Here is a 14,330-nt window from a genome sequence, read left to right on the forward strand (position 1 = left end):
TCCTTTGCATGAACTGTTACAGTATCTTAACGACCGTTCCACAGGTGCATGTTCATACATTTTTTATGATCATGCCGTTCTAAACTAAAGTGTAAGAGCAGTGCAGATGAGTTAAGAGCCATCTGTCTCTTTGCATTTACTATTGCGACATTACATATTTTAGCCAGCAGGTGGAGGCAAAGACAAAAAAAAAGGTTTTTGTGTGTAATAAGATCTAGTTGGTGATGTGAAGTGAGTCAGTGTCACTCAGTGTTTATATTGAACAGCACTCAGTGATAGCTCCTATTACTACTACACTACTAAAGCTAGGAAATCGCTTTAAATGGCTTAAAACCAACAACTACAGCATTAAGGCTGAGAGATACAACAGACTGATTAATAACACATATTCAAGGCGCTTGCCTCTTACCGGACTTCTATAGTGAAAAACTTGCACACCGGCTACTGCAAAATAGGGAGGAATACCTCCACTTGGACGGCTATTTTTCCACTGAGAAAATATGATGAATTTCAACAAAATTACCTTATCTTCAGAAAGCTGACTAACACACTACAGCATCATAAACAGGTGATCGCACATGCTCCATCTCTCTCTCTTTCTATTTCTCAACACACACACACACACACACACACACACACACACACACACACACACACATCCTTGTTTCTCCAATAACTTGTTAGACACGGCCCAAGCCGTGATTTTAGTTCTAAAGTGAAATTTTTGAATTACTAACAAAAGCTAGGACGCATCATTTGGTTTGATCCGTCATGTAAGAAAGTAGTTCCATGCACAAATGCATTCTTTGTGACCGTATGTTTTTCTAAATTATTTAAAATTTCCTTGTTCATTGAACTGTTTTATATAAGCAATATAACACTAACAATTGTGCTATATGGCCCTAAATCAGCAACGCTGTGATTACTTGGAGCTGAATCACAGCAGTGCTGATATAATGCCATATCGCACACTTGCTCGTAGTGATATTGCTTAAATATATCGCACAAGTCTTTTCAAGTGTCTGGCCTCTAAATGTCTGAAAGAGCTTCCATGCTTATAGAGGTTTCCATGGATGGTGTGTTAACCGTCAGGAGCTTTCCGCAGCCATTGGTAGAACTGTTGCTCGTACAGCATGTGCCATTTTACATTAGCTTGAACAATCTCAACAGCTCGAGTGAACGCAGGTACCCCCTCCTCCACTGGTCAGGATAAACTCTTTCAGCTGAGGAGAACAACAAACAACAACACTTAAATTATTAACAGAGTTCTGCTGAATTCGAGATATTCCCCAGAACATAATTTAACATAATCCTTGAATTTAGTGTGTCCAATTCATCTGATGTAGACAGTTTTGTGTTTGTGTGTGGAAGTGAATCACAAGTACCCAGTACCCTCATACAGAATATACGATGCATTTACATGCAAATGCCCAACATGTAATTTAACAGATAATAACAGTGCTTATGATAATGAGGTACAGGCTTGCATTTGAAGTAAACAGAATTATATGTGGTGTGATTGTTTTTCTAGAAGGGAAGAACTGTCTGAAAAAGCACAGCACCAATCAAGGACATTAAACACGTAATCAAAAATCTTAACTGATTAAATACGTTTAGAAAACGATTCACAATACTTTAGGTCATGAGATGTACATGAATTAACATGTGTTAAATGTACAACTGATTGTTCAACAAATCTGTTTTTTGTCTACCGTACGGTTCTGCTCCACATAAACTGATGAAGTGCTCTAGAAGCAGTTAATTGTCAATGACAGTATGGTAATGCTCTGTTTAAGAAAACACTGAGAGGGTTTGTATTATCTCTGTGGGAATGATAAATTGTGAAGAGGAAGTCAGCTATATGAGAAATATGTGCTGCAGTGAGAAGCATCAGCAGTCTGAGCCCTCTGGGATTGAAGCTGAGTGAATTTAAATAAGTGAATATACTTCACATTTCCTGTAATCAGGTTAAGCAGTTACAATGAGGAAATAACAGCATGAAAAATTCTGTCGCACAATTCTGTAATCTGCAAAGTCTACTTTTGCACAGTTTCTCCATCTAAATGGTCATAGGACCAAAGTCATTTTAGAAGCATTAATGTTTCATGAGGAGTCATCAATTGTTTATTATCAGTTTATTGTGATTGATTTGGACTGCAGCTTGTCTCAGGGTGTGTAAAGCCCAGACTCACCTCATTCAACTCGGCCTCAGTGTTGAGAAACTCAGTCACACCGCTGATTAATTTGGAGTTCATAAATAAGGCTTCACCATACCTGTGAATGAGAGAGATGCAGCTATTAAATACACTGGTGTTTATATATCACACCGCACCATTATAATGAGCCCAGCAGACACACACCAATAAATATTTCTCATAATGCTCTCTGCCTCTCCACATCAGGAATTGAATACAAACAGAAACAGAAGACAAACAGAAAGATGAATGTGGCTTTATCTGCTAGATTTACCTGGAATTCAATATGTCCCACTTCTCTCTGAAATACATCCACGCTAAATGTCTTCCGATCGGATTGCGGGCCACATGTATTATGACATCAATCATGTCTTGATCTGGCACCAGGTCAGAGGTCAGGGACAGATTCAGGAGTCTGTGAACAACAAAACAAATAGCCTAGGATATATCTATACACACACACACACACACACACACACACACACACACACAGAATATGTAGACTTTTCCAACATTTTCTGTCTTGACTTTGGGGGGAAACCTGTGGTATTGATGTCGAATCACTTGTATTCATGTACTCTTTTCATGAAAACACTGGAGATTATTACCATGATGACAAAGCTCACATCTGTGTGCAGACTGCAGTTTCACACTTCACATCTTCTGCTTTCTCAATGGACAAGTGGGAACAAGCTTTGCAGAAGAGCTTTTTTATCATTCTCAATTCTTGAGCATTTCTAACACGTTTTTCTTCTTTTTATATACATGTCTACCACTTTTATGTATAGTTTGCAGTTCTGATGCAGGTCATACAGTAATTATGGTTTACATTTAATTATATAGTGGATGCTTTTATTCAAAATGCCTTAAAAAATAAGGAAAATAACAAGCAATTTGTCATACAAAAGTCAACATTATCTTCAGTACTGCCAAGTATTCACAGTGGCTGAAGTAGTAAAGATGCTAGTGCAGAAGAAAGTTTTGAGTGAATTTAGTGTTGATTGGTTAAGTGCTTGCAGACCACGTGTGTTTTCAGCTGGTTCTTGAATGTTGAGAAGGCAACAGCAGATTGTGTGGAGGTTGGAAGTTCATTCCACCACAGAGTAACAGCAAGAGTGAATGATCGTGAAATGGACTTTGTGCCTCTTTGTGACAGGACTGCAGAGTGCGAGTTGGGACAAAGACCCGGAGAAGTGAATTGAAGTAACAGGGTGCTGTTCCATTGGCTGTCCTGAAGGCCAGAGTCAAAGCCTTGAATTTGATGCAGGCAGCTACAGGCAGCCAGTGGATTGAAATCAAGTTTGGGGTGACGTAAGTCCTCTTTGGCTTATTGAAGACGAGATAAGCTGCAGCGTTCTGGACCATCTGCAGTGGCTTAATCGTGCTAGCTGTGAGACCGGCAGAGAGGGCATTAAAGTAGTCCAGTCTTGAAATGACCAGAGCTTGGATCAGGATTTTCCTGATATTGGAAAGCACAGACATGGTGGTTGATGAAATGTTGGCAGTAAAGTTAAGCTGGTCATCCACCACTCCTCCCAGGTTTCAGGCCTTCCTGGTTTGTGTTAGCATAGCTAAAACGAGATGAATATGAGAGGTTGTGGTCAACAGACATGTTGGCTGGGATCACGAGGACTTCTGTCTTGTGACTTTCCTTCATCCAGGCAACAGGCAATCAGGCACCCACAGGAATGGCTGAGCAACCATGGAAAAGCACAAGATATTCATCATACATTTTTTCCATAGGCATTAAAAAAAACTATTATAAATATTTCTCAGCCATGACCCAAACCAGAAAACTCTGGAAAAGAATTTTCAAAAAGTGAAAATCGATTGGTAATTGAGAACTTCTCTGATTGGTGGATCTCACTTTGGGATCGCGGTTCTGGCAGGAGATATGGAGTCTATTATTCTTTGGATTTTATAAGACACAACTGTAGATTGAACACATGAATAATTAATTAATCAAGCGCAATGCCTCATGGAGAAAAAAAACTACTTTGTAATTGAGCAGGCTGAGCATGCACAATCTTATATTCCTTCCGATTACTTAGGATTAAAATGTTTATAGTTAATGGGCATTTGTTGCATGCGTGGAAATGTTCAGTGCACACAATGTGTTTTGCCCAAATAACACTCCTTTTTCACACAGCTGGAAAAAATTTTTTTTTATACTGAGCAGATGCATTTGCCATCACGTCCACATTAGTTGTCATAGTAACGATACAAACTTGCCTATATTCACCACGTGTGAGTTTATGGATGTTTTTCATGAGGTCATCAGAATATTTACACATTCTTCACAGAAAACGGTTTAAAAAAATGGGAGAGGTGGCATATGCAATGTTTTTTGCTGCTAAGATTTACAACTGTCCAGTTTTTGCCAGACTTATCCCATCTCTTATCCCATACAGGATGACTAACGTTCCGTACTGAAAGCTTTGTGACCTGTATTGAAGCAAAAAAGGGTCTGACAGTGAGACTCTTGAAGAGGACTCCCATCCTCAATTGAAGCGCTCAAATGTAATCGTCCCATATTGCGTGAAACTTTCAACCTTATCATCTTGTGGTAGCTCACATACTGTGTGAGTTACCGCACCTTAGCGCATCTCTTTGGGTAAGTAAAGTCAATGTCTGTATTATTTAAAAAATATGTTTTCACTGCTTTGTCTGCCCTGTGACACACTTGACATAATGAAGAGACAATGGGGTCGTCAGGCTGGAACGACAGGTAGAGAGAGCTGTGTATCATCGCAGTGGTAGGAGAAACAATGTGCCTTAATGGTAGGTCAGAGTGATATCCGACTCATTATTGTATTCCTTGTTATCGAGCAGCTATCATTGTGACTGTATGAAAATTTCCAGATGTCTGAGATTATTGGCATGAAATCCCTAAAAGGTTTCAATGTGATCAATGGACAGTTGAGCTCCGACATGAAATCATCACTTCAGGATAGGAATTTAACATTGTGCTCAGGTTTAGTCTATAAATGAACACATGAGAATCACGTGTGAGTCAAGTGATACATTAACAGACATTTCAAGAAGTGGAAAGTTTATATGATGTCGTATCTTAATGTTACACTTGATAAGCTCCAGACACGCACACTTAACAGAGACCGTAAACAGAGTTGACCCCGCCCATCCGATCTGAAATCACAACATGCACATTTCCATTCATAAGGTTTATACTTTAGAAATATTGGCTGCACAGATGTATAAATTTGTTGTAATTTTGAAAAAGTTTATTTAAATGCTTCTTTATCCTTGTGCTTCTTGGATAATCAGTCATACAAATATTTTATTATTCAAATGAATACATGATATGCTTTGAAGTCATTATTCGTGCCTTTCCGAATAAGGTATTTCGGCTTTGGGCACATCCCTAATACACAGGTATTCTGCACTTGTTCAACTCTGCTGGAACTCAGAGCAAAGGTGGACTTCTGAATGCTAAAAACAAAAACTATTTCAAATATCCTTCATCTCTGGAGCCCTGCAGAGCTCTGAATGAATCTCTTAATCACTTGAAATACATGCAGGGTTCCTGAACACTGACATTGGAGTATTATACTGAAAATGGGTTAAAAAAAGGACAATAACCATTAACTATGCAATTTAGACTGGACTAGACCTAATATTGGTTAAAGAAACCAATCCTTTGAAACCTTATTTGAGGAGATCTCACACATTTCAACCTCTAAATGAATCACTGGTAGACTGGAATAGAATAATGGACATCACTTTACAAAATTAATTGAGCATATTAGTAAGAGTGGTCATAAATGGCTGATATTAATAGGGTTGCACTCCCTCAGACAGACATTTTGAAAAACAAAATAAAAAATAAATGAATGAAAGATGTATGAATCATCATGGACTTAAAATAAGACTTAAAAATGAAGTACATCAACTGCTATATGACTCATCTGACACTACCTGCACACTGAACAGAGATACCAAACACATTTTTTTTCTTCAATTAGTAATGAATTAATAAAGTGAAATTATTGCTGAGCTACAGATATCAAACTTGAGACACTGTTGATAAACTCTCAGAGGGGAGTCATCAGCTAGCAGATATCTATCAAGTTGTTCACACACATCACACTGTAGTCAGCATGGTTGTTGCAGCATGCTAATGTCATGCATTGTAGCAGCAACTGCTAGTGTCTCATTAACACATGAGTCTTTATACTCCTTGGGATTTTATATCTATGAGGTCCGCCAATTGTTTGTAACACCAAATCACTATTGCAATTCTTGCTATCCATCATTTGTTTACATGGTAATAATTTGCAGTGTTCCCACATTCCCTGCTGAAAATAGCAGATTATACCTGTCTAGAGCGGTCACACAGGTCAACCAGATTCAAATATGTCTTGAAACATGATTAGTCATCTTAACCAGATCCAAACTAGCATAGCCAAGATGGCCGAGCATTTCTAACCAGGTTGACCTTGAGCTCACCAGCTGATAGTCCAGCTGATCAGCCACCTAAACCAACTTAAAACTGATAATGGCCATAAATTACAGGCATTGACCGGCTAGAATCTATGTAAAGCCAGCTAACTTCAGAAAGTGACCATGATTTTGCCATGAAGTAAGACATCTTCCTGAATCATCATCGTTTGTTTGTCCTGGAGCAACATTCCTATCAAACAAATATAGTCATAGCCTGATCACTAAGCCAAACCATGAACAAACCCTAAAATGAGAGATGAATTAAAGGTTTATAAAGCTGGCGTACAAGCCCCTAACACCAGCAAGAAAAGCTCATGGATGACAGTAGTGTTGCTGTTAAATGCTGTAGAGTCGTCTGCGACTCATGGTCACCCTATGTGTAACAGAATGAAATTCTGCCCAGTCCTCTGCCATTTCCCAGATTGTTGTTGTGTTGTTTCCATTTTTGGGCTACTGTGTCAATTCATCGTATGAGGGTTTCCCTCATTACACTGAAACTTGACTTTAAACCTTTCACATGTATGATGAAACCGATTCCTAGTGTGATTCCACTAGGCTGGGCTCAGATGGATACGATTTGTTTGTTCTTCTGGCAATCAACATTATCTTCTGTGATCTCCACAATTAGAATGCATCAATTCTTCTTCTGTCTTCCTTTTTCAATGTCCAACTTTCGCAAGAGTATGGGGCGACTGAAAAGACCTTGGCTTGGGTTAGATGTGCATTTGTCTTCAAAGTGATATCTTTGCTTTTGAAAACTTTAAATAGGTCTTTTGTGGCAGATTTATCTGACGCAATACACCATTCGACCTTCACAACTGCTTCCGTGAACGTTGATTGTTGAACCAAGTAAAATGAAATCATTGACAACTTCAGTTTTTTCTCCTTTTATCGTGATTTTGTTTACTGGTCCAGTTGAGAGGACTTTCATCTTCTTCACATTCAGGTATAGTCCATCCAGGAGGCAGTAGTCTTAGATCTTCATTAGATCTTCGTAAGTGCTTCAAGTTGACTTCATTTTCGGCAAGCAAGGTTGTGTCATCTGCATATCCCAGTTCGTTAATGAGACTTCCTCCAGTACTGATACCATGTTCTTCTTCAACTAGTGTAAGTTTATTCAAAAACTCCAAAAGTTTGTTCTCTATTATGTGAATTTTGTATTCATGGTGCAGCTTCTCTGATTATGATATGAGGTATCTAGTTGTATTGTATATTACAGCCAAGTCATGGATCACAGAGTGCATGTAAGACACATTGAATTTGCCTGTAAGTAAGACAATTACCACTATACAAAACATGAAAAGGTCACAAAGTGCACTGACTACTGCAATATTATGAATAGGACATTATCATGGAAATACAGAATCATGGATGCAGAGCAGAAAAATATATGTGAATATATTTGTTGTTCTATATCTTGTGTCTCTGTACAAGGCAAAGCATATCCCTCTCAATAGAGCTATAATGAATCTGTCCCACATGTGTGGGCTCTGGGATCTCCTTGTCTGGGCTTGACAGCTATTGAGCTTGAGAGGATTTAGGGCACCATAGGGAATTTACAGTAAAGTTCCTACAGCAACCATTGTCTTTAATGGCCCATCTGAGGTGTGGAGCTCTAGTGGTCTGAGTGAAAGTATGAGGAGGACAGGCTGAGGGATACATGTAATTGCTTCATGAGGTTGACGCCAAACAAACAAGTTATTGCTGGTGGTGTGTTCGAATCCAAGTTTGAATCTCTAATTCATTAGAAAAGTGAATTAGAGATGGAAAGGTTGATGGATGTACCAAAATGTCAAAGACATTGATTCAAGAGGAACAATTTTTTTTAAGCTAGGATCTGCACGCTAATGTCTGCCGAGATCAACCAGTATGTATTTCTCATCAACTTTCACCCAAGAGTGATTGATCAATGTGTCAAGTTTACAGCAGTTTGTTATTTGGACTTGTTTATAACTTGTTCGTCATGCCATTTGAGACTTTTCAATGAGGTTTAAGAGTGTCAACTGACCTGTTGAGCAAGAAGATGTTGTCACTGCAGGTCAATGCCTCCAGAAGAACCTTCTTCTCAGAGACAACAGTGGAGGAGTGGAACTTCATCCAGATAAACTCCCACACATCCTCATCCATGAGAGACACGCCTGTGCAGTACACAATGTCCCGCACATTGGGGGGAATCCTGGAGGACAGAACATTGATAGTAACATTTATATGAAGCTAGAAAAGAAGCTGGATAATATCTGCAGGTAAGAAACGTTAACGCAAAAATGTACAACCACTGAAACACTCATATTTAACATTTACAACTGAACTGATGGAGCTACAAAAAGGCCATTAATGTATTTACTTTCACATAAATGCAGATATTAATGTTTAGAGACAAAGGATTGCTATGGTGATATAAAGATACACTTATAAGCATATGCAGTGTGCGCATATATATGGGGAAATGTTTGCAGGTGATTTGGATTCCTCACAATTTTTATACTATTTATTTAATTTCAGGATCCACAAACTTTATACCCAATTCACAGTGGAAGCAAGCAGCACAGCATGAAGAAAAAAAATCGATCACTGCCATTATTATCAACAAAGCTGTCTAGATTGTAAATGCAGTGACATCGGGTGCTTGCTGTGTAGATGGCTTCATTGATTATAATTTGTGACTGAGTTTGTGAAATGTTACAGCACAATCTGTTATTACCCCTACATAAGATTCTCACCCCAACAGATCACACTGTGTTCACACAAAATCATGTTTTAATTTCTGTGAATTCTGTTCTCTTGGAGAGAAAATGTTTGGCTTTTTTGAGAAAGAATTTGTTTTGTTTTTCTTGAGGGTTGTTCAAAAATAGCAAGTCACAAGTCCTTGTCTCAAGCTCCAGAAAAACCCATGATAAAAGTGTGTGAGTGTATTTCTATGTGTTGTATGCATGTGCAAGATTCTTTCTTTTGCTGTACGTCTTGAAAACATCCTAAAATGCTCACTATTATTTGCATTGATCCTATGACAAACCATATTTACACCCTTTGGGTTCAGTCAAATATTTCTAGATCAAAATGTAAGTGGAGAAGATTTGAGGCAGATCATCACTGCAGACCTCTACAGCAGCCCACCAAGTGAATCTCAGAAGTAGAGTTTAATATACTGTATAGTCTCGGATATATAGGTCATAAGTAAGACATCTCAATGGACCTGTGATATCATCTGGTTACAGTTCGCAATAAAAACAGTCTACAGTAGAGCTACAACAGAGAGAAACAAGCTCTCAGCCATATAAAGACAGTCATGAAGTGATGATTGTAATATTCCTACAAGTAGAAATAATATTAAACCACTGCAGGAGCTACAGCGTTACAGTCACTGAACTTTTGATTTGCTCAAACAAAGTGCAATAAAGACCTGCTGATTCTGAAAGAGCCATCAAAGCCTCTGGGAGTTTTGATGTAGAAATACAGAAAATTGAACCTCCAGTAATATACAATAACATTATATCAAATCCAGATGGAGCGTATAGACTGACATTTCCACACCCGTGAAGGTGATGTCTTGATTAAGATTGTGCAAAAAGGAATGATAGGTGAATTCAAAACATATCAGGGAATCTTTGTGATGTTCCGTTCCAGCACCATTCAATTTGGACAACTCAGAAATGTTATACGGTTATTTCAGATGAATGCGCAGAGAATGTAGATGCGAGATGACACAAAACAGAAATACGATTTCCTTATAAGACTTCCTAAAAATGTTTGATTTGCTCCAACCTTTGGCTGTGTGGAGATGACAGATTTCTAATAAAAGCCTGTTATCAAATGAATGTTTCACACTACTGTGAACTACATATACACTATTGTTCTGTATTAATGTCATTAAGTTGATTCATAAAATGTATCATGTAATCATGAATGCAACCGCACTATGCGACTGTACTGCCCATGATTTTACTTTTAAAACACAATAATGGCGGCAAAAATAAGCTTAAATACCATGTATAAATTATATACACTATAATAAGAACAACTCTCCAACAATAAGCTTACAGGACACAATGCCAGGCACAGTGCAAAATGTCCTTTTGTGAATCTGTTGGGTGTATTTTACTTTGTACATGCATTCAAACAGACAATATAAGAAAAGTGGGTTTCGTACCCATAATAGCGTGTTATGTGTTTTCAAAGAACTTGAGCTTTTCACTACACCACACCAACTGCTGTAACTTCAAGTTCACCTGAAAGCGAGTAATTGATGTAATTGTGCATTCGAATATCTTTTTGCATTTATTTTAAATACAACAATTCTCGGTGGAGCAACCGGAGAGAAAACATCGTTGTCTGAGTATTCATTTCTATCTCGCATTTCCAGGCTGTTACGTGTGTGTGTGAACTTCCTCACCTGTTCTTGTTGCTGGAAATCCAGTCTGAAATGAGAGACACAGCTTGGTGGTGACAGTGTTTGTTTCCGCAACTACAAGCCAGCATGATCAGCTCTCTCTGCAGTTCTCTGAGGAGGAAACAGGAAACATTCCAGGAGGAATTAAAGCTGGAGGAAGTGAAAAATGAAATATGGTCTACTGAGTTAACTGTAATCTCTGAGATGAAAAAAAAACCAGACATACATTTTACAATTTAGTGTCCTCAGTTAGGCTCCATATACCATTATACAAGTAATATACACTCACCTAAAGGATTATTAGGAACACCATACTAATACTGTGTTTGACCCCCTTTCGCCTTCAGAACTGCCTTAATTCTACGTGGCATTGATTCAACAAGGTGCTGAAAGCATTCTTTAGAAATGTTGGCCCATATTGATAGGATAGCATCTTGCAGTTGATGGAGATTTGTGGGATGCACATCCAGGGTACGAAGCTCCCGTTCCACCACATCCCAAAGATGCTCTATTGGGTTGAGATCTGGTGACTGTGGGGGTCATTTTAGTACAGTGAACTCCTTGTCATGTTCAAGAAACCAATTTGAAATGATTCGAGCTTTGTGACATGGTGCATTATCCTGCTGGAAGTAGCCATCAGAGGATGGGTACATGGTGGCCATAAAGGGATGGACATGGTCAGAAACAATGCTCAGGTAGGCCGTGGCATTTAAACGATGCCCAATTGGCACTAAGGGGCCTAAAGTGTGCCAAGAAAACATCCCCACACCATTACACCACCACCACCAGCCTGCACAGTGGTAACAAGGCATGATGGATCCATGTTCTCATTCTGTTTACGCCAAATTCTGACTCTACCATCTGAATGTCTCAACAGAAATCGAGACTCATCAGACCAGGCAAAATTTTTCCAGTCTTCAACTGTCCAATTTTGGTGAGCTCTTGCAAATTGTAGCCTCTTTTTCCTATTTGTAGTGGAGATGAGTGGTACCCGGTGGGGTCTTCTGCTGTTGTAGCCCATCCGCCTCAAGGTTGTGCGTGTTGAGGCTTCACAAATGCTTTGCTGCATACCTCGGTTGTAACGAGTGGTTATTTCAGGCAAAGTTGCTCTTCTATCAGCTTGAATCAGTCGGCCCATTCTCCTCTGACCTCTAGCATCAACAAGGCATTTTCGCCCACAGGACTGCCGCATACTGGATGTTTTTTCCTTTTCACACCATTCTTTGTAAACCCTAGAAATGGTTGTGCGTGAAAATCCCAGTAACTGAGCAGATTGTGAAATACTCAGACCGGCCCGTCTGGCACCAACAACCATGCCACACTCAAAATTGCTTAAATCACCTTTCTTTCCCATTCTGACATTCAGTTTGGAGTTCAGGAGATTGTCTTGACCAGGACCACACCCCTAAATGCATTGAAGCAACTGCCATGTGATTGGTTGATTAGATAATTGCATTAATGAGAAATTGAACAGGTGTTCCTAATAATCCTTTAGGTGAGTGTATATTCAAGATAGACATAGGATTAAAGATAGACTCACTCGGTCTGATAGGCAACCTGCATGAAGGAGCCGTCAGAGGAAGTGGATGGCCAGCCCATCTTGTGATACTTTGGTGCCACCTGTTTAAGCACATAGTCCTGATGATAGAGAAGAAACAAAGTTTAACCAAAATAAAACAAAACAATTCTCACTAAATTTCACAACACAGCTCCCTGTAAAACAGTTCTATCAGACATTGCCATGGTTATTATGTCACTGTAAGTACATTAACGTATGACACATTTAGAGTCAGTATTCAGTAAACTGGTCGGCCTTGATGAACAGCAGTGTGAACTATGCCAGTAGTCATAAAATATAAAGAAGTTATCCAGTAATAACAGAGCCTATTTAAATATATAAAATCTTAAAGGTACAGTAGCAAAACATTCTAACTTTAAAGCTGAAATGTGTCATTTCTGAGCCACTAGTGCCATGAAACAAACATTTCATATTTTGTTTTTTACTTACTACCATTTATAAAACAAACAGATAGTCCCACACCAAACTCAGAAACAGAGTGTTTACACAGGTTCACTTTTTTCCCTCATTAAAAAATATGTACTTTTAAAGAAATGAATAGTCATTTTGAAACATATGTATAAAAGAATGACCACTCACAGACACTAAACTGATGTGAGATCAGACTCACACTAAAAAGACACTGAACTGAAGTGAGATCACTCACACTAAACAGACACTGAACTGTTGTGAGATCAGACTCACAGTAAACAGACACTGAACTGATGTGAGATCAGACTCACAGTAAACAGACACTGAACTGATGTGAGATCAGACTCACACTAAACAGACACTGAACTGATGTGAGATCAGACTCACACTAAAAAGACACTGAACTGATGTGAGATCAGACTCACACTAAAAAGACACTGAACTGATGTGAGATCAGACTCACACTAAACAGACACTGAACTGATGTGAGATCAGACTCACACTAAAAAGACACTGAACTGATGTGAGATCAGACTCACACTAAAAAGCCACTGAACTGATGTGAGATCAGACTCACACTAAACAGACACTGAACTGATGTGAGATCAGACTCACACTAAACAGACACTGCACTGATATGAGATCAGATTCACACTAAACAGACACTGAACTGATGTAAGATCAGACTCACACTAACTGATGTGAGATCAGATTCACACTAAACAGACATTGAACTGATGTGAGATCAGACTCACACTAAACAGACGCTGCACTGATGTGAGATCAGACACACACTAAACAGACACTGAACTGATATGAGATCAGACTCACACTAAACAGACACTGAACTCATGTGAGATCAGACACACACTAAAAAGACACTGAACTGATGTGAGATCAGACACACACTAACTGATGTGAGATCAGACACACACTAAAAAGACACTGATGTGAGATCAGACACACAATAACTGATGTGAGATCAGACACACACTAAAAAGATACTGAACTGATGTGAGATCAGACTCACACTAAACAGACGCTGCACTGATGTGAGATCAGACACACTAAACAGACACTGAACTGATGTGAGATCAAACACACTAAACAGACACTGAACTGATGTGAGATCAGACACACACTAAACAGACACTGAACTGATGTGAGATCAGACACACACTAAACAGACACTGCACTGATGTGAGATCAGACTCACACTAAACAGACACTGAACTGATGTGAGATCAGACACACACTAAAAAGACACTGAACTGATGTGAGATCAGACTCACACTAA

General features: G+C 38.9%; 1 protein-coding gene across 1 annotated transcript in view; it reads right to left on the reverse strand.

Moving 5' to 3' along the window:
- Nucleotides 1–1,163: 1,163 nt before the first annotated feature.
- The window catches only part of LOC127637426 (thyrotropin-releasing hormone-degrading ectoenzyme-like), a 146,772-nt gene continuing 133,605 nt past the window's right edge, over nucleotides 1,164–14,330 (reverse strand). Inside the window, exons 14-19 of the mRNA XM_052118471.1 lie at nucleotides 12,584–12,681; nucleotides 11,047–11,154; nucleotides 8,665–8,832; nucleotides 2,470–2,610; nucleotides 2,193–2,274; nucleotides 1,164–1,223 (exon numbers count right to left, since the gene is read on the reverse strand). Coding sequence (XP_051974431.1) covers nucleotides 1,164–1,223; nucleotides 2,193–2,274; nucleotides 2,470–2,610; nucleotides 8,665–8,832; nucleotides 11,047–11,154; nucleotides 12,584–12,681 — 657 coding nt within the window. The remainder of the gene's footprint in view (nucleotides 1,224–2,192; nucleotides 2,275–2,469; nucleotides 2,611–8,664; nucleotides 8,833–11,046; nucleotides 11,155–12,583; nucleotides 12,682–14,330) is intronic.

The sequence above is a fragment of the Xyrauchen texanus genome, chromosome 45 (assembly GCF_025860055.1).
Source record: "Xyrauchen texanus isolate HMW12.3.18 chromosome 45, RBS_HiC_50CHRs, whole genome shotgun sequence".
NCBI lineage: Eukaryota > Metazoa > Chordata > Actinopteri > Cypriniformes > Catostomidae > Xyrauchen > Xyrauchen texanus.